The sequence below is a fragment of the Lichenostomus cassidix genome, chromosome 1 (genome assembly GCF_008360975.1).
Source record: "Lichenostomus cassidix isolate B80296 chromosome 1, HeHo_3.0, whole genome shotgun sequence".
In the NCBI taxonomy this organism is placed as follows: domain Eukaryota; kingdom Metazoa; phylum Chordata; class Aves; order Passeriformes; family Meliphagidae; genus Lichenostomus; species Lichenostomus cassidix.
In genome coordinates, this window is record NC_139479.1 from 88,299,264 (window position 1) to 88,322,357 (window position 23,094).

At 39.4% G+C, this 23,094-nt stretch overlaps 1 protein-coding gene across 1 annotated transcript in view; it reads left to right on the forward strand.

Annotated features, from left to right (window-relative positions):
- Window positions 1-23,094, forward strand: part of MAN1A2 (mannosidase alpha class 1A member 2) — a 131,306-nt gene that overhangs the window by 61,978 nt on the left and 46,234 nt on the right. Inside the window, exon 6 of the mRNA XM_085069543.1 lies at window positions 21,514-21,608. Coding sequence (XP_084925669.1) covers window positions 21,514-21,608 — 95 coding nt within the window. The remainder of the gene's footprint in view (window positions 1-21,513; window positions 21,609-23,094) is intronic.

Sequence of the window (23,094 nt, forward strand, 5' to 3'; positions counted from 1 at the left end):
CAAGCCTCTACTTTTGCAAGACTGTTGCTAGGTTGGTTTAGAGGGTTTTCATACTGATTTCCATACTTTTGCATGTCTTGTTTGATGTATTTAAAATAAGGTCTAATACAATGAACAGGCTGCTTTGAATTAATTCTGTTTTTCTCCTTTTAATAAATTCAAATTCTGCTTACGTGTGCAATAGGAGTTACTGCTGTTTGGTTACAGAAGCTGTTGTTATTTCATTTTGACTCCTATCACTTAGTGTGGATAAAAGTGCTGTAGGGGCAACCATAAAACAAAGTGTCTGAGACTCAACGTTAGCTGTGGTGCTTTAATAATTTGTGAGTGACCAGATCTGGAGAATTTTATAGTCATCATGGTTTATTTACAATGCCCTTTGTAGGGAGAGGGCAATTGTGCTTGATAGGATTTTATCTGATTGAGTTATAATGGTAAATATTGACCATATTTTTCAAGTACAGCAGACTATTAATTTAGATTAAATAGTCCTTTTTAATGCTTTTATTGAAAACATGTTAGTTTTTAAAGTTTATTTAGTGTGTCTAATGGCATGACTCTGTGGCCTCCGTGCTATATTTTAAACTGCCTTGTTACTGGTATTACTTACAGGAACATCAACTGAGATCATGGTTTTAATAATGCTGGTTATAGTTGATGGTAGAATTTTAAGACTTTCATATTAAGATTGTGAGTATTGCTATCCTTTAATCAGTAAGGGTTCCCTCTTACTCACTGCAGTGAATGGGTGAATAATGAAATATATCTTCCTTACCACCAAAAATAAAGTTGCTGGTTTTAGCAGCTGACAGCTTGGCTGGAAATGCTGTAGGCTTGTCCTGTCCAGTGTTGAGTCACAGGCCTTTCTTTGTGAAACATGACACGTGTAAATTTTTTAACAGCTCAGCCTTTCACATGTGGGAATTTCTGCTGGACTTTCAGGAGTGATGAGCGCATAAAGCTAAAGCTTGAGAAGGATGCAGTTTTATGTAAATGTCTTGGTTGTCATGCCTTGCTGTACCTTTCTGCTGATGTAGAGAGACAAAATTGTTTCTCTGTCTAACAGGCAGTTCTCCTGACATGTGAAAGATCACCATCTTTCTCCATTTTTCCATGCTGGCATGCCTTTTGAATAGAAGATAATCAAGATATGCCTGTGAACCTTGACACAATGGAAAATTTCCCATGTACTCTGTTTCAGTCTTCTGAAGCTGAAGCAACACTGATACCTCTCTAGTGGCAGGGGCTGTATGTCTTCAGTCTGTAGTGCCCTGGTTTAAATCCTCTGCACAATATGTTTTTCCTGGCTGATTTTGGACAGGCCATCTGGTGTCTGGCTAGGTGTATGTTACCAGACCTAAGAGTGTGCCTTCTTTGTCTCAGTTCCCACAGAGAAATGAGGTCTCAATCTGTCATTGATTTTGAGATTTTTTGAGCCAATGAGTTTTCTTCAGACTACCTGATTGAAATATATAATGAATACGTGCTAAAAAAGGGCTGTTAAAGATCATCTAGTAAAGTCCCTCTGCCATACACAGGGACACCTTTCAACCAGACCAGGTTGCTCAGAGCCCTGTCTGACCTGGCTGAACACTGCCAGGGATGGTGTGTCCACAGCTTCCCTTGGCAGTACAACCTCATTACCCTCATTGTAACAAATGTCTTCCCAATAGGGCCCTAAAAGGGCTGTGAGCAGCCTGGTCTGGTGGAAGGTGTCTCTGCCCATGGCAGGGGCTGGAACCTAGATGATCTTTAAGGGTCTTTTCCAACCTAAGCAGTTTTGTGCTTACATCCACTCTAAACGTACCCTCTTAAAGTTATAAAATTGTTGTTCCTTCTCCTGTCATTAGAGGCCACAGTAAAAAGTCCTCTTCATCTTTCTTATAAGCCAAGGCCTCCTTTAGGTGCTGGTAGGTGCTATAAGGTCTCCCTGGAGACTTCTCTTCTCCAGGCTGAACAGCCTCAACTCTCTCAGCCTGCCTTCAGAGGAGATGTGCTCCAGCCCTCTGATCATTTTTGTGACCTTCTGTGGACCTGTTCTAACAGGTCCATATTCTTCCTTGTATTGGGACCCCAGAGCTGCAAACAGTATTAGGGTCCTCAGTGTAAGTGGGGGGTATACTGTAATTCTTTTGAAATTATGCTACCAAATTAAAGAAGGAGGAGGTTGGATCAGATAATCCCCTGTGGTCCCTTCCAACCTGACTGATTCTGTGAAAGAAAAAGAGGCTCAGTAAAAAACAGAGGGGGAAAAAAACCCCATGAGCTCTCCTGGTAGTGCTGTGTGTCATAAAATTGTAGAATTATCTAAGCTGGAAAAGACATTGACAATCAAGTTCAGCCTGTCCAGGCAGACTCTTTTGTATTTTGTTGTATGCCATAGATTTCTTCCCAGTTTCCAGTAGGCAACCAATCCAAAGTGTTTAATTTAGTCATCATCATTCTTTATTCAATTTTATGGTAATAGGTATAATCTCTAAGTACCTAAAGAGCTAAATAAGAAATGCGAAGTTCATTGTGCCTATATTCAATAAGGAGCCACTAGTTAAATATTTTTGAGGTGTAGGGTTTAGGAATGTTGCTTAGTAGAATTGTGAGTGACTGGGAGACATACTGTGAAAACTAGGCACTCTGATTTTCTACCCCACGTTGTGATAGAATGGATAATGTTTGCATTTTAGATTTTGATCAAACAGCATTGTAGTTAAAGTGTGTGAACTGCAAGTTTTCCACCTTCTGAGTTCAGAGGCACCACTGTGCTTCTTCTTTTGCATCTGTCAAATGGCGTTAATAGTCCAAAATAACATACTGATCGTAAAATATATAATGACTTCATATCTAAATTCAGCCAGACTGTTTCTCAGTAATCCCTCCAACAATCCTTTAATTTCTATAAGAACTACATATGGTCTTCATTATGCTTGTGGGGTGGGGGTGGGGGACAACACTATGATACAGCTGATAATGTAGCAGAAATAAACAGAAATGAAATGTTCTATATGCCTAGTTTGGAGTAAACATTCAATATGGCAGCTTAGGATGAAAATCAACCTTATATGATTTAAAAAACAAGCAAATAAAAAACACCAATAAAAAATCCCAAGACAAAACAAAAAAAGCGACTTTTTTTCATGTGACTGCATTAAGGGATTTGCTTTGTTTTGTGCATCATACTGGCACAAATGTATTTTTTTTCTTTAGTTATGAATACATGTGGTCTTTTCATAGTTTTCAGTCATGCCTAGCAGAGCATTGTTTAGCATTTTTCCCAAACAGTAGGGCTCTTTGTTTATTCCAAATTAATTCCCTAGACTTACTGTATAATAATGTTCTGTGTTCTTTTTGATTTTCTTTAACTTAGTATCCAACACTAATAAAATATCTTGATATCACTCTATTGTATGTAACAGCATCAGGATAGAAATGCTTAATGAAAGAGTATCATGCATACAAGGAGATTAAAACAAGATAAAGCCACTTGTATTTCACAAAAAAAAAAAAAAAAGATGCTATTGCAAGTTACACTCTTACTAGATTGGCTCTGTCCATTCATACAGTCTTCTAAAGTCATTTTCCAGGGAGGTTACCTGGAAATGAGCCCATAGTGGTTTCTCAGGATGTGGCTCTGGAATTATTTGATCTCCTATGGTGTCTGCATAGTTCTGTGGTACAAGATCTTATTCAAGATCAGTCATGTTTGGTACTTGCTTATTTCCTGGGTTAACAGAAGGTTTTTTTTTTCACTATGGATGTTGATATTGGTAAATTGTTTTTTTCAACACAGATTATCTCATTGATCTTTATTTGGTATATGATTGATTATATGTTCTTCCACTTCTTTCAGTCACATCTGTGGATCTGGGTATTTTTGGGCATCAGGGTAGGTGTACTGATTTCTGAGGGAGGATAGGAGCACTGCTTTGTAAAATCACTGCCTGTCCACAGCGCTCTCAACTCCTGGTGCAAAAAAGCACCAAGCAGACAAGCAGTAAGAATGAATGGCACAAAGCAGAAATGAGTTGGCTGGTCTCTGTGTGTTAATGATGAAAGAGCAAGCTTGCCAACAGACCGCAGCGATAAGCTGCAGGAGAATTTACAAAATAGATCTGTGATGAGTGTGTCTGAACCTAGAATTTGTGAGAGTAGGCTACCAAGAGACCAGGAATTACAGTGTCTTCAAGGACTAAAATGGTAAAACGTCTGTTGCAACCTGATGTAGGGTATCACACTGGAATCTTCAACACAAGCTGGATTTTCTTGTGGTGTGCTGCATCAAGTGGTCCAAGACTTGTAATTTCTGCTATGCTGTCCCTAGACATGGCTAGTGAAGGAGCAGTCAGTACAAGGAAGAGTTCATAGATGTCAGTGTCAGAAGAAACCAGCTTCGGTCCTTCATACTGGGTGTGTGAATTTCTTTGAGCTTGTAAAGGCAGATGGAGATTCCTAGAGCATCTTGCAGGATCCATTGTTTCTGATTTCTGAAACCCATCCAAAAGACAGCAGTGAAGGTGCTGAACTCTGCTATGAGCAGTATTTTCACTTCCAAGTCTTTGTGAACACACTGTAAATGAACTGTCTGCTCTCCAAATGGGAGTTTGTTCAAAGAGGGAGGGAGAGACAGCTGCAGAGCCCAAGAGTTGCATACACGCAGAATCATCCTGTAATTAAACACAGGGAATGATCATTGGAGCAATAAAGCCTAAGTAAGATAAAGAACAATCTTGTACCAGAGATTATTGCTCTGTGTTCAAAATCCGATTTTTTACAGTTGTGTTTGATGAATTGGTGTCACTGCTCCTCTATGGCTCCTGCCCAACAGCCTCCAGCATTGATGATAGCCACTGCTAGAATGAAGGGGATGGCATGCCAAATGTCTGTCCAACTTCTTGAAGAATAGATAGATAAAGTCCAATTTTTGAACAAATCCCCAAGAATCCCACAGTCATCATTATTGCAGGCATGTCTGCTGTCTCTGTGTACTCTGACATCTTCCCTAAAAGTTAATAATCCTTGAATACTATTTTTGTCCATGCTGTGGGACCACTTCTTGCTTTAAGAAAGTTTGTCTTTCCAGAGTGACTTGGCATACTTAACTTCTTACACAGCAAGTCCTAGTCAAGCAGAAAAGGGCTGCATCCACTGATGGTTACAGAGTTATCAGCATCTCCTCAACAGGGGAGGGAGTCTTCTACCTTCTGTATATCAGGTCTGCCCCTTCCCCATGGCTGCAGCCCAACCCATGCCTGTGACACTGCATGGCTAACTGGTGGCTAGCTATGATGGCAAGCCCTTATGACCATGGACCCCTCCTGGGGCTTGGTGTCACTTGGGGGAGTTGGTAAACTCCCTCAAATAGCAGTTTCAGCCTGGATTAGGGATTTTGGTATTTCCACTGTGTGTTCCCAGCATGCTTTATTTTTTACTCTCTCATAACGTATGTTAGGGTGTGTGTTAAGTGAGATACTGTTTATGTGGAGAACAGGAAATAAAATCCTCTGACATTGAAAGTACCTGGAACAAACATATGCAGGCACTTGCTGGAAGTGTGTCTCTGGGTAGGAGAAGGCAGGATGCAAAATGCATGTCATCGTCAAGAGCCTGAGGAGATGTAGTTAACTGAGACTAAGAGAGTCAGAGGAATGTGGTGTTACATGGATTTATTTTGTTTCACTGCAGACTTTCTTTCAGGTATCTAGATTTTATCCAATTAAGACTGGTCCTTTAAATGTGTGGATTTCCCCTGTCTTTCTGAACATTGAAGAAGTAATTGTACAAAAACATGTAAATAGACCAGATATCTATGCAGAAAAACAAAATTCTTTAGTGCTCGTTTCAGTGTGTAAACCTATTTTCTGATCCTCAAGAAGTCATTGCATGTTTTGATGTGCTTGCTCTGTGATTTTTTTAAGATTGTATCACAGGCTCTAGAAATTTGCCAAGCTGGTTGTTTTGAGCTAGGGCTTCCCCCAAAGAAGTGTGTGTGCTGACTGTAGCACCATGCTACCAGCTCTCCTCTGTTCCAGGTCTGAGGTGGTCACTACATTCCAGGGTGCTTGGGAATTCCAGCAGTGCTCTGTCCTGCAAATGCATGAAATGCACCCTTAGCCTGAGGGGGGATCACGGGGGAAGAGCTAGTTATCACCCATTCCCTGTGCAGGGAACTTGGCAGGTGTGTGTGTGTCTAACCCCTGTCTTTATGAGCACCCAAGATGAACCTGGTGCTCATAGAGATCTTTTCTGTGGAATTGTGTTGGACATATGTCCCATTAATGTTCATTCATGAAGGTTTACCATATTGTGAGAGTGTGTGTTGTCACGCTCATTTCAGGCATCAGTAGTTGCAAAGTGCATAGATTTGAGGATAAAAATACTAGAGATGGTCACTGAATTTGGAGTGTTTCAGTGATCAGGGGTATGATTTTACCTTTTCTCAGCAATTAGCACTCTGACTGCCTGTGGCCCTCACAGATTAGAGTCCTTAAAGCTCCTGACAATTCAGCACATTTTCTGAAGCAAGAAGAGCCAGAAAAAGGAATGCCTAGCAGTGCATTCAAAGCTAGCAGTGATCCCTTATAATATGGATTTAACTCTTCTGACTAACATTTCATAGAAAGTCTGTAACAAAACCAAACATTGAACCCATGGCTTTGGAATTCCTTCCCTTTGGAACCTTCCCCAAAAGTTCATCTGCAGCTGTTTGCAGCAGAATTTGGAGGCTGTTTCCAGTTCTTGTGTGTGTTCTGGTTTGTAAGAAAAGTGACTGAGAATTGGGATTAAGTAAGTGATACTTACATGCTCTGACTGGAGCTCCTTTGTTAGCAGCCCATAAGAGATTTGTGGGGTGTGCAGGAGTGACCCCATCTTGCCTTTGGAGCAGCTAAACATTCTTTGGTATGAACAGCATTTGTCTGAGTAGAGAGTGCACAAATGACCTGTTGACTGCTTGCTTTTTTTCATGAAGTGAAGCTTCACAAATCATCAAAACTTGTGGCGTGACTGGCAGTGGCAAATAAAATATTCCTGCTAGCAATAGTGCACAGAATGACAAAAGCCTGGAGATGGATAGAGGGTCGGTTGTTGCTCAGTGTGCGTGGCTGTGCTTGAGGAACAGCGTCAAAGTAAGGAAAACAAAGTGAATATTATTCTAATGTCTCTCGTGTGATAGCAGCAGGAGGACACTCGCACCATTGTGACAAAGTGTTCTTGTCTGCTGCTGATTTATTAATACAATAAAAAGGATAGCTTATTGTTTTATTTTTGTTCAACAGTTATTTACAGTATTTGCAATATAAAAAAAAAGATTAATGGTTTACTATGTTTACCTTTGCCAGCCTTAGATATAAAGCAGTTCATTTACATGACTGTCTTTTTCATCTTTTTAAACACCATCAAAATGACATATTTTTCTGGGCAAGATAATATCATTCATGTGGATAAATACAACCTCAAATCTCATTTAAAGTAGAGCACGAGGGATGTTAAGTACCTGATGCTCTATTAACACATTATCAAACTAATCCTTTCCAGGAATCTGACAGGCAGCATCTCCTCTGTTCAGGAAAACTTATTTGTCAAATTATGTTATATGTGTCAATGGATATCCCCAACAACTAATGTAAATATATGAAATACAGGTCTTCAGTAAGTAAGACAATATTTTATGTACTGGTTTCACAGAATTCTTGGATGTACTTACAAAATTATCTAAATTAAAGCTTTATGGATTATCTAAATTAAGTTTTCAGACGCTGAAAATCTCAAAAGAGTTAACAGCATTGCGTACGTCCTGTTCAATGAAGATGAGATTTGAGCTTGTTGCCAGGAGATGAGCTGCTTATTCATAAGTAGTTGTGACAGCTCACTGGTCTCTTAACAGGGCACAGCCTGAAAAAAACCTCTATTTTTCTCTGACTTTGAAAGCATTGTCTCATATTGGGCGTTGCCACTGCTCACTGCAGTGCAGATTGCAATGCTTGTGCAGTTTCTGTTTACCAGGCTTGTAGTAAACATTTTCTTGACTGGCAAAGGAGACTTAGCCCAGTTTATTGCTGCATCTTGGTACTGAAGCAACACCTGAAGCGGAGAAAACTGACTTTTCATTGTAAATTTGTTTCTTCTGCTCTAAGTCTGATTGGAAATAGGTTTTTCCTGTTAGTATAATATGCTTTAAACTGGGGGAAATAAAGGACAATCTGTTTTAGTACTAGAAAATACAATAACTATGCAGTGATAGCTATTCTTAAAACTCATTCTTTGGTCATGTTCCTGTAGAGGGCTATAAAAACTAAGAAGGAGTAGATAATTGGTAACTACTCCTTGCATGTCATGTATCTTCTCTTGACCAAGTCTGTTTTTCTGTCCTTCTTCAGTAGTTTAAGAGTTATGTTGATGCTGATGGGCACCAGTGACAACAAGCACAGTATTTTACCTGTTGTTTTTCCAGACATTCATTTATTGGCACTACTCTTGACACAGTAACACATTAGTTTCTACCGTGGAGTTTTCCTGTTCGTTCCTCCTAGGTTAGTATTTGCACTGAGGGTTTTCACGCTTTATCTGATCCAAAAAGTAAGTGTGGCATTGTTTCTGTCAACTGAAAACAGAGTTCTGGCAGGATTTTTTTCACTTTGGAACAGAACTAAAATACGACTCTGGACATGATACTGCTTTGAAATCAAGCATCTTTGGCTGGTTTTGCCTTTTGGAAGTTGTTCTCATTCAGTGCTAACTCTTATGTTTTTGTCTTGAAAAGGAATTTGCATGCTAGCTGAGAACAGATATGGTGAGAGAAAAATAAATGCCATGAATGCTACAATAACTGCTAAGCAAACCCACTAGAAACTAGGAAAAATATTAACAAAAAAAAGTTGCCTTTAATGATGTGTGCACCTACCACACAATAAAGATGAACTCATCTGCTAGGAATCAAGAGGATGCTGTCTGCAGTAACATTGTGTTACCACTTATGAATTGGGTAATCAGGAAACAGATTTTTAAAGGATTGACCAAGAAATTCTAAAGCTTTCCAACTCAGCATATTCTGTGATTCTGTGGGGTTTTTTTAATTCAAAACACAAGATTGAAGATAAGTGCCTAAATCAAAATAATGCATCTGTGTCCATTTTAAGTAAAGGTCTTTTAAGGTAACCTAGGTAATTGGGAACCAGATAGTCTGATTTCTTCTCCTCATCCCAGAAATTTACATAATAGAAAATAAGAGATCATCAGTACAATAATGACTTGACAATGAAAGTCGTCTCAAGAATTTATATCTGACTGTAGGTTTGCTCTTGTTGAGATGGCAAATAAATAAAAAACTAGAGAAATATAATTGAATGTTCCACTAGGCTTGTGTAAATTAAATCCATTTTAATGTTGCCAAAGGTGTAGGTGCAGACAGGAAGTTACAAGAAAAATTAACAACCCATGGTGAACAGACCAACATGGGGACAGAATAAGGGATTGTGTTTTGAGTGGCTTTAGAAGACTATGTGAATATTAGAAAATGCAAGCTGCTCAGCTTGAACTTCTGGTGTGAAATCCTGTGGCAAAAGACCTGTGAGCATTTGGATTTATAAATAGGAATTTCAAATAAGAGGAGGAATTTATTTCTGTTGAAGTCATTAATAAGGACTGCTGTTGGTATGCTGCAAGCTTCTTGGTAGTCATGTTCTTAGAAAGATTTTTAAAAGCAGCAGAAGCAGTAGAAAGTCATAAAAAATTAGAAGACTCGTAGGTGTGCCTCCTGGACATATGAATAGTCAGTATGTGGCACATGATGCAGTCCAGATATATAAGTCTGGAAGGAATGTTTCACTTAAGTACTACTTATTGATGTAACTACAAAGGTATCTTGGTACTTGCTCCTTATTTTGTGCAGATGATCAGATTGTTGCTCTTGAACATTTTTTTATTTTATTTTGCATGGCATAAAAGAACAACATTTTTATCTTATATTGCTGGTCCTGAGAACTGCAAATTATGCTGCAGGAGTCTGGGTATTTATCTCACCCTTTTGTCAAAATAATGTCTGTTTTTCCAAGTGCCTTGCAGAATTTATGCAACTATGAAGATTCAGTGCTTACTAATTCATTGCTCATAGGTCTTGTTTGCCAACTAATTTTCTGTCAGAACTTAGTACATATATATATATATATGTATATGTAACTGTAGATAAGCTACAAATCTGTTGATTGGTGAAAACAATCCTGTTCATCCATTACAAAAAAATAAAACCAACTATATACTTTCATCAGATGCAATGTAATGTGCTATGCATCTGACACTGTGTCAAGGATTTGTTTTTGAAGATGTAAAAGCTGTGTGATTTTTACTTTTTTTTCCTCTAGACTGTGATTTTTGCATTGTAATCTGTCACATTATACCAATGGGAGAAGGGAGGCTGTATGTATAATGACTACACATAGTGTAAAACAATATGTAATTTAATCTCTGTTTAACTTTTCTTTGTAAAGGCAAATACAGTCTAAAAGGGACTGAGTCATTTCTGGCAAAGACTAAAGGGGAAATCAAGATGAAATTTAAAATGGAAAGCTTGGCAGCACATTCAAGAGAAATGGAAGACAGAGGAATAACTGAGAAAGAAAGAAATTGATACAATCTAAGCACAGAGCTGGAAGACAAGAAAGATAACGTGGCATGGAAAAATACATGGGAAATAAAGGAGATAGTTGACATGAATGGAGAAAGCATTAGGAAAAGGTGCTACCAAAAAGAAAACCAATGTCAGGAGAGATTAATAATCACAGGAAGTAGATGACTTCCATTGCACAAAAATTATTCTAATAAAGCTTGTTAGCTTAGTACACACAGCCTAACTACTTTGCTTCAGAACCTTTCCATAAGGTTTCTAGCAGATTTTTCTTCTTAAAAACCACAGAGAGACTGGATCATCTCTTCTCAGTTTGGTTGTGAACTTCAGGCACGTAATGCAGTCTGTTAACTCAACTGAGAGCAGCTGGTAGTACCAAAATACTAAAGATCATTAATTAATAGAAAAAAAACAAACCCATAACCCCAAAAAACAATACCCCCAAGATTCACTGGTGCCATTTGCTTTGCCTGGATGTGTTTGGCTACAAAGGCATGTAGAGTCAATTCTAGTTCCTAGGAGTATGTTTTGGGGGTGAGAATGTGTTTTTCTCCTGTCAGATTCCCCAAGATGTTTCACATAATCCTGTTCCTTGCAGCTGTACTTTTGGCAGTGCATCAGTTTTATGTCTTACCTTCTTTAGATCTCCATTCTTTCCCTGTCCTTCCTCTTGATGCCTTTGCTTCTTCCCTTCACTGCCTATTTATGCTCCCTTCTTTTACCAACTTCTCCCTGACACTTCACCTTGTAGGAGGTGGAGGACTGGAAACCCTGTACTTTACCACTTCTGCCCCCCCACTGGCAAAGCTCCATGCTGATCTTCTGTCCCTTGATGGCTCTTTTCTTCAGTTTCCTGATGGCTGTTCAGAATAATTTTTCTCCTTTCTCCATTCCCTTTTTCCACATTTAAAATCAGTCTTTCTCTGTGCTGTCTACTAGTGGGGGGACATTTAAGCCAAAATCCAGACATTATGTGTAGTCTCACATCTGCTTCTCTCTGCTGCTGTAGTAGCTTCCACAGCAAGAAGAGATTATGCTTAGGCACGAGTGATTGTGCTTGGTGTGTTGTGCAAATTCAAATTTGTGGCTTCTAGTCCTGGGACCATTTTTTTACAAAGGTAACTAAGCTGTCAGGTTAATACTGCTTGTACAGGTAAACTTAGAGTGAAGAACCCAGAGATATGAAAAGCAGGAAAGATGAAGCACAAAAATTGCCTACAATGCTAATAATAATAGCAGAAGAGAAAATGAACTCAAGACTGCTGTGGTTTTTGACTCAGTTAGATGGGATGTGAAGCAGTGTGCTATATGTTCTGGAATTATCAGATTGAGGAGGCATTTATATGCTAGATTTTCATCACATTTATTCTGAATTTTAAGTCATCTGTTATGCTAACTGACTGGTGTAAAGCGCCTTGGATTTGAAGGCCCTTTAAAAATTGAGAACATGTAACATTTCTACTCAGATATGCATGAAACCTGTGCCAAGGAAGCTGATACAGCTATTGAAGTGAATGGAAATTATGCAGTTTAATTGAAGTATTATTAGCCAGTGCCAGGTAGTTCAAATATGATTAGCTGGTTGTCCAGTGCATGCCAAATTTTTATGTTCAGGTCTTCTAAAGCAAAAATGTTGAATATTTCTAATAAGCTAATATATGCACAGCCTTTCTCATATGAGTTTTTCAAAAATATCAGTGGTGTGAAACCAATGAATATTTCATTACATCCTAAGATGCCTCAGTCAACAGTAACTGGATACTTCATGTCTCTTGTCCAGGAAAGCAGCTTTGGAAAACTTTTGAAGAAGATAAAGATAGTATCACTTAAGAATTCTGTTTGCAAATCTTCCCCTGCTGATGGTAGAAAATCACCAGAGTATTTATCTTTTATCCAAGAAGCAGCATTTGAATATATAATTGCTAATTTGTAAAATGTAAATAGGGGAAGTTGTAGTCAACCAGACAATATCTGTCTTGTCTGCAATTAACTGATGCAGCTGAAGTATTTTTGTGTGTTTATTTTTCAGCTAATTTGTAGACTGTAGCTGAACAGTATGATCAGATAGGCATTTTAGTGCTTTTCAGTAGAACTCTTAACTTAGGAACTACCACTAGGATAGTTCTCCTAGACTGTTGATATGATGAGGCAGTTTTTTCCCATTTATTTTGCTATTCTTTGTCCCTGTATTTATTATTTTTTAAAAAATCATGACCTGTATTTTCATCTCAGAGCAGTCCAGAGCCTCTGAGAAGGAGGCAACTTGGATGTATGAATGGACCTATCCAGTCCTGTGGACTTAACTGAGCTTTTGGTTTCAGAAGTAGAATGCAGAACACAGTTGCAGCTTTTCCCAGAAGTCATGATAATTCTGATACACCGCATTAGAAAATTTTTGAATCTTTGGATCTCCATACAGAGAGATTAAGGATAATCAGGCTTGTGTAGCCATGAATTTTAGATCAGAGGCAACTGTTAGGTCACCTAATTTCATGCGTCATCTGAAACTGGATTTCATGTGTGATCTGAAACTGGACAGCCTTCCTTCCTTCCTTCCTACTGTTCTTTAAAGTGGTCAGTAAAAGTGGATCTTTCAGGGAGGGATCCAGTGTGATTTTCTTAAATAAAAGCATTTGTAGAAGTCTTGTTTATGATTTTACTGGCTAAAGAAAAGGTCAGCTTAGTCTACATGTTTTGAAAACTAAGGAAGTTTATTTTTTCCACAAAGAAGGAATACTCCATGAAGCATTTATTGCCTTGTGAAATGAGTAAATCACCGATTTATGTAATATTTATGGACTAAGTACTATCTGCTTTATCCTGTTGCTCTTGAGAGACTAGAATTCTCATAGCACAGGAGTACTTCGCAGCAGCAGAAGTAACCAGTCCTGGACTTCCATGAGGGTGAATTTGGCAGTGTTTTAAAGTTTTGGAGACTGTTAGAATTAAGCACAGTTTCTTTCCCTCCGCCTGTGTAAGTCATCTGTAATAGATGAATACCTTGCAGAGGTGTTGTGGCTTTACAGAAAAAAGTTTGAGTATTGTTGGGCACCAAAGCTAATGCACAAGATAAATGACATCCCCCCTAGACCACTTCTGCCTTCAGAAAGGGCAAGCAGTAGGACTCAGGGAACTACAGCCTGTCCAGTCTTACCTCTGTTCCTGGAAAGATGATGGAGCAACTAATCTGGAAAATACTCCCCAGCCCATGAACAACAAGGTGATTGGGGATCTCCTGTTTAACCAACCCTGATGATCTATGATGAAGTTACTGTATTCCATAAGACCCTCATAAAGAAGCTGCTGAAATATTGGCCAGGTGAGCAGGTAGTGAAGTGGATTGAAAACTGTCTGAAAAGACAAGTTCAGAGGGTGATGATCGGTGGTGCAAAATACAGTTTGAGGACAGTAACTAGTGGTGTACCCCAGATCCAGTCCTGTTCAGTGTCTTCATTAATGATCTGGGTGATGAGGCAGATGGCACTCTGAGCAGATTTGCTGATGACACCAAACCAGGAAGAGCAGCTGATATGCCAGAGGTTCATGCTGCCACTGAGAGGAACCTCAGTAGGATGGAGAAATGGGCTTGACAGGAACCTCATGCAGCTCAGTAGGAGCAAAGTCCTGCACCTGGGGAGGAATAAGCCCATGCACCACTCTTTGTGGGGGCCAACCAGTTTGGCAGAAAAGTGGTGGATACCAAGTTGACCACATGCAGGACTGTGCTCATGCAGTAAAGAAAGTGATTGGTATCCTGGTGTGCATTAGGAAATCTGCCAGCAGGTCAAGGGAGGTGGTTCTTACCCTTTGCTGTACCCAGTTCTAGACTCCATAGTACAAGAGACATGAACATACTGGAGAGAGTCCAGCAAAGGACTGACAAAGATAGTTAAGGGACTGGATTATCTTTCATTTGAGGAAATGCTGAAAGAGCTGGGATTGTTCAGTCTGGAGAAGAAAAGGCTCAGGAGGGACCTCATCATTGAGTGCAAATACCTGAAGGGAAGAAGTAAAGAAAGTAGAGCAAATTGTCACCATAGCCATTTTACGTTGACACCATAGTCCAGATTCAAGGTGCAGATTCTTCAAGTCCGGATTCTTAGTTTTTTAACTCTGATCTTAGACTACTGAGATGGGTTTAGATTTTTCATTTCCATATTGATTTTTTTCTGTCACAAAGTAATATAAATTCATAGAGCATTCCCTTTGCAGAATAAGTCTTCTCTTGTCTAAAGAGTTTCAATCTTTTAGAAATGCTAAGTTGTTCATCAGGTACTTTAGTAATCATTGCAGCTCACCAAGGACAGCAATAGTACCTTAGCTATGGGATTGTCTTTACAGTATCTGCAAATTTTCTTTCCTTGAGCATCTGCTACAACTCAAGAAATCTACAGTGCTGATGAGGTGCTGTTGAATTTATGTATTTCTACATCATTTCACCACTACAGGTAGTATAGTTTGTAACTGCCTTGCTAAATTTCACATGAACACGATTTACATTCTCCAGGAACAATTCTAGATGTGGCATACCTCTTCAATCATCACTAACAAACATCTATAAAATATACCTCAAGTGCTCTCCCACTCTCATTTCATACTATGATAGCTGAAATGTTACCAGAATCTTACTGCATCTCACTCATCTCACAAGATGACTTTGTAATTACATCCATGGAAATTACTAGAAGCAAATGTGTAAAGAGGGAGCTGTTTCTCAATTTCTTGGTAGCATTTCTCCCACTTGCAGGGGAGAATGCCCTAGGAACAGAGTAAAACCAGGAGCCCCCAAAATTTACAGGGGTAAAGTGCATTGGAAGTTAAGAGCTATTCATCTAGGAACTTAGAGCTATTCATCTGCCATGCAGACATCTTTTTCCTATGCAGTAAAACTTACGTATAAACAGGCGTGAAAGCAGCAGTGCTTAAGCTGCTTCTGGTTTTCTTCATTTGTGTTTTTGGTGATAATGCTGCTTTATTTTCACTGTGAGTCTTTATGTCTATTCATACAGTGAGTCCTCTCTAAGCAGTTGAGCTTTAAATGAGTGTTTAGCCACCAAAAGGGAGTTAGGAGCTGACTGCTGCAGATTGAACTCTGAAGGTAGAAAGGTGACTATTCTTGATTGGTCCAAGGAATATCACATAGCTTCCTCAAGGATCAGAGTCTGGTATTGCTGTCAGGTACTCTGGTTCTTCAATCTACATCTAGTAATTAGGTAAGTCTCTCTCATCATCTTCATCCTTAGTGTTCAAAGGAAATGTGTTTAGGATTTGATACCAGTAGTAGTACTGATGGTGAACCAAGTACTACATTTTTGTGAACTTGTACAGTATATCTGTTTTGTCTGATGTATTTTCAGTGATCCAGGGCTATCAAGCCTTCAGAGCCAGCCACGTTGCATGGCCATAGATACTCACTAGTTAATAACCATCAGATTAGGGAGAAGTCTGGCATTTATTACTTTTTAATAAGAATGATTCAAAGGCTGGTCTATGCACAGAAATAAAAGAGGTTCCTTATTTGTAGTACACATCTATCATCACCCTCAGAGTTAGGAGCAGAGGCCATTTGGTGCTGTTTGCCATTCACAGTGCTGGAAGGCAACACCTAACAGCAGTATTAGCATAATACAGTCTTCTGAGAGCTGCAGCCATGCATCTAGGCAGTCACTGGATACATCAATAAGGCTTTTGAAGAATCGTTGAAATCTTTAAGGCCTTTTCTACTGAATGTTTTAAAAGCCTTGCTTGGATTAATAGGCTCAGGAGCAAGCTTTCATATTGTGGGGTGGGTGGCAGGTTTGATATGTTAAGCATCAATTTAAAGGATGGAAATTATTAAGGCCCTCACAGCTGGTCTGCTGTACATGCTAGTTTGTAAATACTGATTGCTGTTTTCATCTTAATGAGGGATCCACTTATCCGATTTGGGGTTTAGATTTTGTTTTTTCTGCCAATTTTCACTCTCTTCCCTTCCAGCTGTAAACAGCTTGATTTGTTCTTGAAATGGGAAAAAATTTCTTCCATTGCTTGACTGTATTTGCAGAAAGAAGCATTAGCCTAGTAAAGGCCATGTAAATGGATGGATTTAATGTGTTAGACTTTGCCATGTAAAATGGAAATACTTTTCCAAGTCTTCAGTGGCTTCTAAAACTTTCCTGAAGAACAGCCATATTTTAAGAGTGGACAGCATAGCTACCTTGGGATTAATACACATTTACCTAGAACAGTATGTGTGCCTCTTCAAAGTAGGATGTCTTGCTACTGCTGTTACGGTGTCTTTTAAGAAAATTCTGATCATTTATGCTTGGAGCTTTGTGCTAGCAGAGAAACTTTGGGATAGGTAGTGTCCATGATCCATGCTCCAGTTAGTAAGGTGCTGCATGTGTCTACCGAGTAGATACCATACCTGAGAAGCAAAACATTTTTCTCTTACCTATAGGAATGTGCAGAAGCCATCTCACTGCTTGGGAGTTGTGGTGGGTTGACTGTGGCTGGATGCCAGGTGCCTAAGCTGCTCTCCTCAGCTGGACAGGGGAGAGACAAAAAAATATAATGAAAGACTCATGGGTTGAGGTAATGACAGGGAGAGATCGCTCACCAAGTATTGCCATAGGCAAATCAGATTTGGCTAGGGGAAATTAATTGGTAATGAGAAATAAAAATTAAATGTTAAAACACTTTCCTATCACCCTTCCCTTCACATGCTCCACTCACAATCTTCTCTACCTCTTCCCCCACAGAAGCACAGGGAGATAGGGAAGGGGGTTGCAGTCAGTTCGTCACACAGTGTCTCTGCTGCTCCTTCCTCCTCAGGGGAGAGCTCCTGACACGCCTCTCATGCTCCGATACAGGGCTCCTCCCATGACAAACAACCCTCCATGTAATTCTCCAAAGTGAGTCCATCACAGTGAGTTTTTCACAAACTGCTCCAGTGGGGCTCCCCCACAGGGTCACCAGTCCCACCAGCAAACCTGCTCCAGCATGGGTTCCTCACTCCAGGGGGCTACAGGTCCTGCCAGGACCCTGCTCCAGTGTGGTCTTCACCATGGGCTGCAGGGATCTCTCCTCTGATGTCTGGAGTACATCCTTCCCCTCCTGCATTGACCTTGGTGTCTGCAAGGCTGTTCTTACCACATATTCTCACTCCTTTGGCTGCAGTTGCTGTTCTGTAGTTGGTTTTTTTACCCGTTTTTTAACTATGTTATCCCAGAGGCTCTACCACCCTCCCTGATGGGCTGAGCCTTGACCAGTGGTGGGTCTGTCTTGGAGCCAGCTGGCATTGGCTCTGCCAGGTGTGTGAGAAGCTTCTGGCAGCTTCTCACAAAAGCCACCCCTGTAGTCTCCCCACTACCAAAACCTTGCCATGCAAACAAAATGTGGCAACATGGCTGGAAGAGTGGTAAGGCAGCTGAGTAATTCTCAGTTATTTGTCTGTTCCTTGGCAGAGTCAAATCATCTCAGTCTTTGCATGTGTTGTACAGAGCATTTTTAAAAGCTGTAGTGATGACTTTGCAGCAATCACGGTCAGGCTGCATTAATAGTTACCCTTATCACCAAGTTTTTCCTAATAACTAACTGCTTTCCTTTGGTCCATTTTGGTGTTATTTTCTGTTCTCCATGTCCATGGAAAAAATACTATTTCCTTTTCCTTGTGTTAGCCTTTTATATAGTGAAAAGTCATTATCTTGTCCTCTCTTGAGCATCTTTTGTCTGGACTAAATAACCCCAATTCTTTTACTGCTTCCTAATGAGCTCTATTTTTAAGGCAGCCATTCATTTTTTGTTCTTTTCTGTTCTTCTTGCCTGTATATTTTTTGAAATGCATTGCCTGTCAACAGGGAACTGCCAGGGCTGAAATAGAATCTATGAGTTCAAACTGTTTAAAAAAAATTAAAGTAAAAATATTACATTATAAGTAACAGTGTTGTCTGATATCAGCACATTATTTATAAGCTAGAGCCTGAGGCTTTTACTGTTGTTTTTATGGTAAGTTTGAAACTTGCTAAAGAAGGCACTTTCATGAGCTCAGCAGAGCTCTCTGGACACATCTGCAGTTTCCTGTAAAAGGCACCTCACTCAGGGCTGCTTGCTACATTTCTTCCTTTTCCCTCCCTCGCTCCGAAAATGCTCTTGTGGTCACTTGGCTCTGATAAAATCCTCTGCAGCTGTCTCCCAGTTCTTACTCCAGCCCGCACAGGTAAACATTGTGCCAAGCACTCAGTGTTTTTTTATGCAAAAGTAGCAGCAAGATAGGACTGAGATGGCAATAATAGAAAGTAAAGGCATGCCTTCAGCCAATTTTTTGTTGCGTTACATTCAGTTTTGGATGAGAGGGATATAGAGAGGGAGTGCTCTTCCCTCTGATGCTAAATTATTGGTACTCAAGAGTCCTCAGCCAAATGGAAGTGACAGGAAAGTGCCTTTAATCACAGCCAGTTTGGGCAGGTACTGCTAACAGCATGGTTGTCTGAATTAGCAGTTCTGCTGGTGCTCTGATGCTGAAATGGCTCAGTGATTGCCTTGCTTTAACTGTCTTGTCCAGCTTCAAGCACATTTAGATCAGCTCAACCTTTACTTCATACACTCTAGCTAAAAACTCCTTCCCCGATTCCATACATTTCAAACTGATTAAAAGCTGGATAGCAGTGTAAATAGCTAGCCATTAAAAATATTCTTTCAGCAAGGATGTTTCTAAGGATGTTCTTCCACTGAATATTCTTACCCTAATGTTTCAGTATCTTTTATTAATGAACAATATAATAGTGCATAGCACTTTCAGGGGGTGCAAGATACAAAAGCTGAAGATAAACAAATTCGTATTATAAATGTCTTTCCAAACTATTTACCATTTCACTGGAAGTCATCATTCTGCTCTTGATTAGGTGTTGAAGCTTGCCTGCACTGCAGAGGGACTCCCTCTAGATGACTCCCAGTAGATAGTTCTGTCTGGTCTTGACCCATCTACTACTTAAAATTCTAAAAGTTTAGCATGAATTTTTGACGCTTATTTATAGATGCAAATGAGGTAGTTCTTATGTAACTGGGCCAAGACTGAGCTTTTAGTTCTCTTAAGGGTTCTTATTTCCCAGTTACCATAGATTCCACCTGTATTATACCTCTTCCTTATACTATGCCTTCCTTCTGACTTGGTCCTTAATTCAAGGTCAGAGTGTTATCTGAACTTCACTGCTAAATTTCTGCGTGTTTCCTCAGACTGTCTCTTGTCAGTTTCTTTGCTAAAAATCATTCAAGCCATATTGCCTCTGCCTCTGTTACTTCACAATTCTATCAAATCATATTCTCAGGTATATTCTTTTCCAGTTTAGACATATCCCATCTTACAATTCATATGGAGAACCTCTGTAAAAGTTCTTTTTCCTGGCTCATTGCTTTCTGATTCACCTCCATCTCTCCATACTCCACTGCATCAAATACAATTAGATGTCATCTTTAATATTTTCTTCTGTTTTATTTCATGTCTCACTAGTCATCTCCTCAAACATTAAGCTATTGATTTTTTCCCACCTTCATATGAAAAATAAGGATGTTCTTGATTGCTTATTTTTTCAGCTTGCTTCTCTAGTGAGCTTCTCTTCAGTTTCTTCACGTAGACTTTAAAAATCCAGACCCTGCAGTCCTTCCTAAAGATCTCATTCTTTTTGATTACAGAGTCCTGGTCAGATAGTTGATACTAGAATTGTAGAATATCTCCAGTTAGAAGGACCCATAAGGATTATGGAATCCAACTTCCTACTTCTCTCGGGACTTCTTGAAAAGGAACCATATGACTAAGAGCATCATCCACACATTCCTTGAGCTCTCACAGGCTTGGTGCTGTGACCAGTCTTGTAGTGAAGAATATTTTCCCTATATGAAAATTCCCTTTATGCATCTTCATTTGATTTCCTCATGTCCTGTTGCTGGTCACCAAAGTGATAATGTTTCTATACTACATGCATGTTGCATAAGTTATTTTGGGATGTGGTAGCTCTTTTTGTAACTGGTTTGTAAATGGTTCTTCAAAGTGGTGAGTAATGTTATCTCCAGATTAAGGAGATACTTCTCCAGAAATGTAGTGAATAATGAGAGTGCATTACTTAAAATGTATGGTAGCAACTAACCTGTAAAAGCAGATTCATACCATGGGGATATACCAAATATGCCTTCTTTAGAAAATATGCTGCAGGTAGGCTTAGAAGGAACTTTCTTCCCAATAGCTCATCTGTCTAATAGACTTTGGGGTCTGAGTAAGGCTATTATAGATTTATGTTCTAAAAGTAAGTAGAAATAACACTAGAAATTACTGAGATTTTGTCCTGTCAGTAATTTCTATGAGGGATCAGAATAGAGAGGGAAGATTAACCCTGTAATTATTTTTCATATGCATTATCAATGAAGGAAAAACTAGAGGAAACTGCATATCTGGTTTTGCATAGACAATGTTCACAAAAGAATGGGAACTCTGTCTGCACTAATCTCATTAGAAAGAGATTGAAAGTTTGTAAAAGTTAAAACACTTGGGTGGGAGAGTTGTGTCTTGGTTTTTAACTGCCAAATATAAGGTATGATTTAAAGACTGTTTTAGAAAGCACTTGAAATTCCTAATACCAGTGGAGGGAGGTGGGAGGAGACCTGATATTCTTCTGTAATAGGAATCTAAGAGCTATTGCTAGATAGCTTGGAAGGAAAGAAATCAAAATGACAAGTTTGCTTTTCATGTTCAAATCTAACTGAAAGTTATAAAGTGAACAAGTGGCAAAAAATTATAAGTTAATATGTTTTTTACAACGTAAAGCTTTTTTAATACAAAGAGGTAGGTGGGGCAAGGAAATTTCAGTCTTTATAGTTCTTGGAGATAAATCAGACTTTGTAACTATTTGCAATTGATCCTACTATCCTAGGTTTTCAAGATCAAAGCAGTGCAACTGGCAGGAAAACTTCTTCCAGCCTTCAACACACCTACGGGTATACCATGGGCAATGGTGAATCTGAAAAGGTAATGAGTTTTCTTTTGTGAAGTATGTTCCTCCCCCTCCCTCCAACTTAAAATTAGTAATGGCATACATCAGTTTTTCTTAGTAGTGGGACTGTAGAAGATGCAGACAAATTGTCATTCCTGGCACGTTAGAATAATTTTTACAGAGTTTAGCACGTTCTAACTCATTAACTGCAATAAATTTTGATCATGGCTTTTTTTCTTCTGATTCTGCAATAAGCATTCAATGTGCCATTGGACCACACTGAATGTATTATTCTGTGTGTTGCCCTAGAGCTTAATAATTGTTTCTTTAGTCATTAGAAAATCTATTACAAAACAAAATTGTTTGCAGGGCATCGTTGAGCTTACTGGGTTTTCTGTACTGTGTGAGCTGTATGTTACCTTTAGAAGATTCACAGCATTTAAGAAGATGATGGGACTCTGAAGATATTTCATTTTACATTTTAGCTTAGGTATAAAGTCTGTTGAGCTGAAGTCAGCTATGGTCTGTGCAGATGGAGAGGCTCCTTCAGGTGACTGTTCAGATCAGACTGAACTTAGATGATCTGCATTGCCTCGTGGAAGACAACTGCCTTGCCTAATTTATGTTGTATTACTTGCTCAATGCTGGGATTTCCCTCAGATTTTGAGAGAGCATTTTTGTTGCAAGGCTTTCTTTACATTTTCACTACATCATTAATTGGGATGCATGTCTAGATTGTGTGCACACTTAAGCAATGTGGCATAGTAAATAGGAGAGAGTTTTGGATTGTTTTACATTGTTTTCCTTTTGGGAGAGGTATTTGTTGTTGAGCTTTGTTAAGACTGTGAAGAGATTTAGGACTACTTTGAGAACACTACCCTTAAGTGCCTTTTTGTGATAAGATACGTTCTTCACTTTGCTCTCAGCTTTGGGTGAAGAGCATGGAGCTGTGGTTTGCTCCTCCTGCTGGTGCAGGGCATCACCACCCTTGCTCCATGATTCTCGTGTTTGAAGGGCCCAGGTGGCCCATACTCTCCAGGCAGCACTGGTGTCCCCCTCACTAACTTGAGCAGCAGGGGTGAAGCTTTTTTTGAGAAGCTGAAGCAGTACATGCAGGGATGCTTATGAGTAAAACACAGGGGCTGATCAGACAGGTCAGGGATCACAGCACAGTCAGAACAGCAGGACAGGGAGGAGGATTTTTGCTAGGTGAAGAAGAAAGGATTGGAGAGACAAAAAATTCCTCTGTGCTGGTGTCATTCATGCATTTCTGTCTCGGTCTCTGTTCAGTAATGCACAGAACAAGCCAGTGTCACAGCAGGAAGTGGTGGCTGGCATGCCAAAGGACAGTGACAGTAGCAGGCGTTTATGAGAGCACTTGTCATGAGGCTGATGTGCAGGAGAAGACCAGACCTGAAAGAAACATTTTGAAAATTAATAATCTGTGTTGTATTAGCTTTTGTATTCATAATAAAAAAATCTTAATTTTCTCTTTTTATGGGACTGGTACCAAAAAAAACC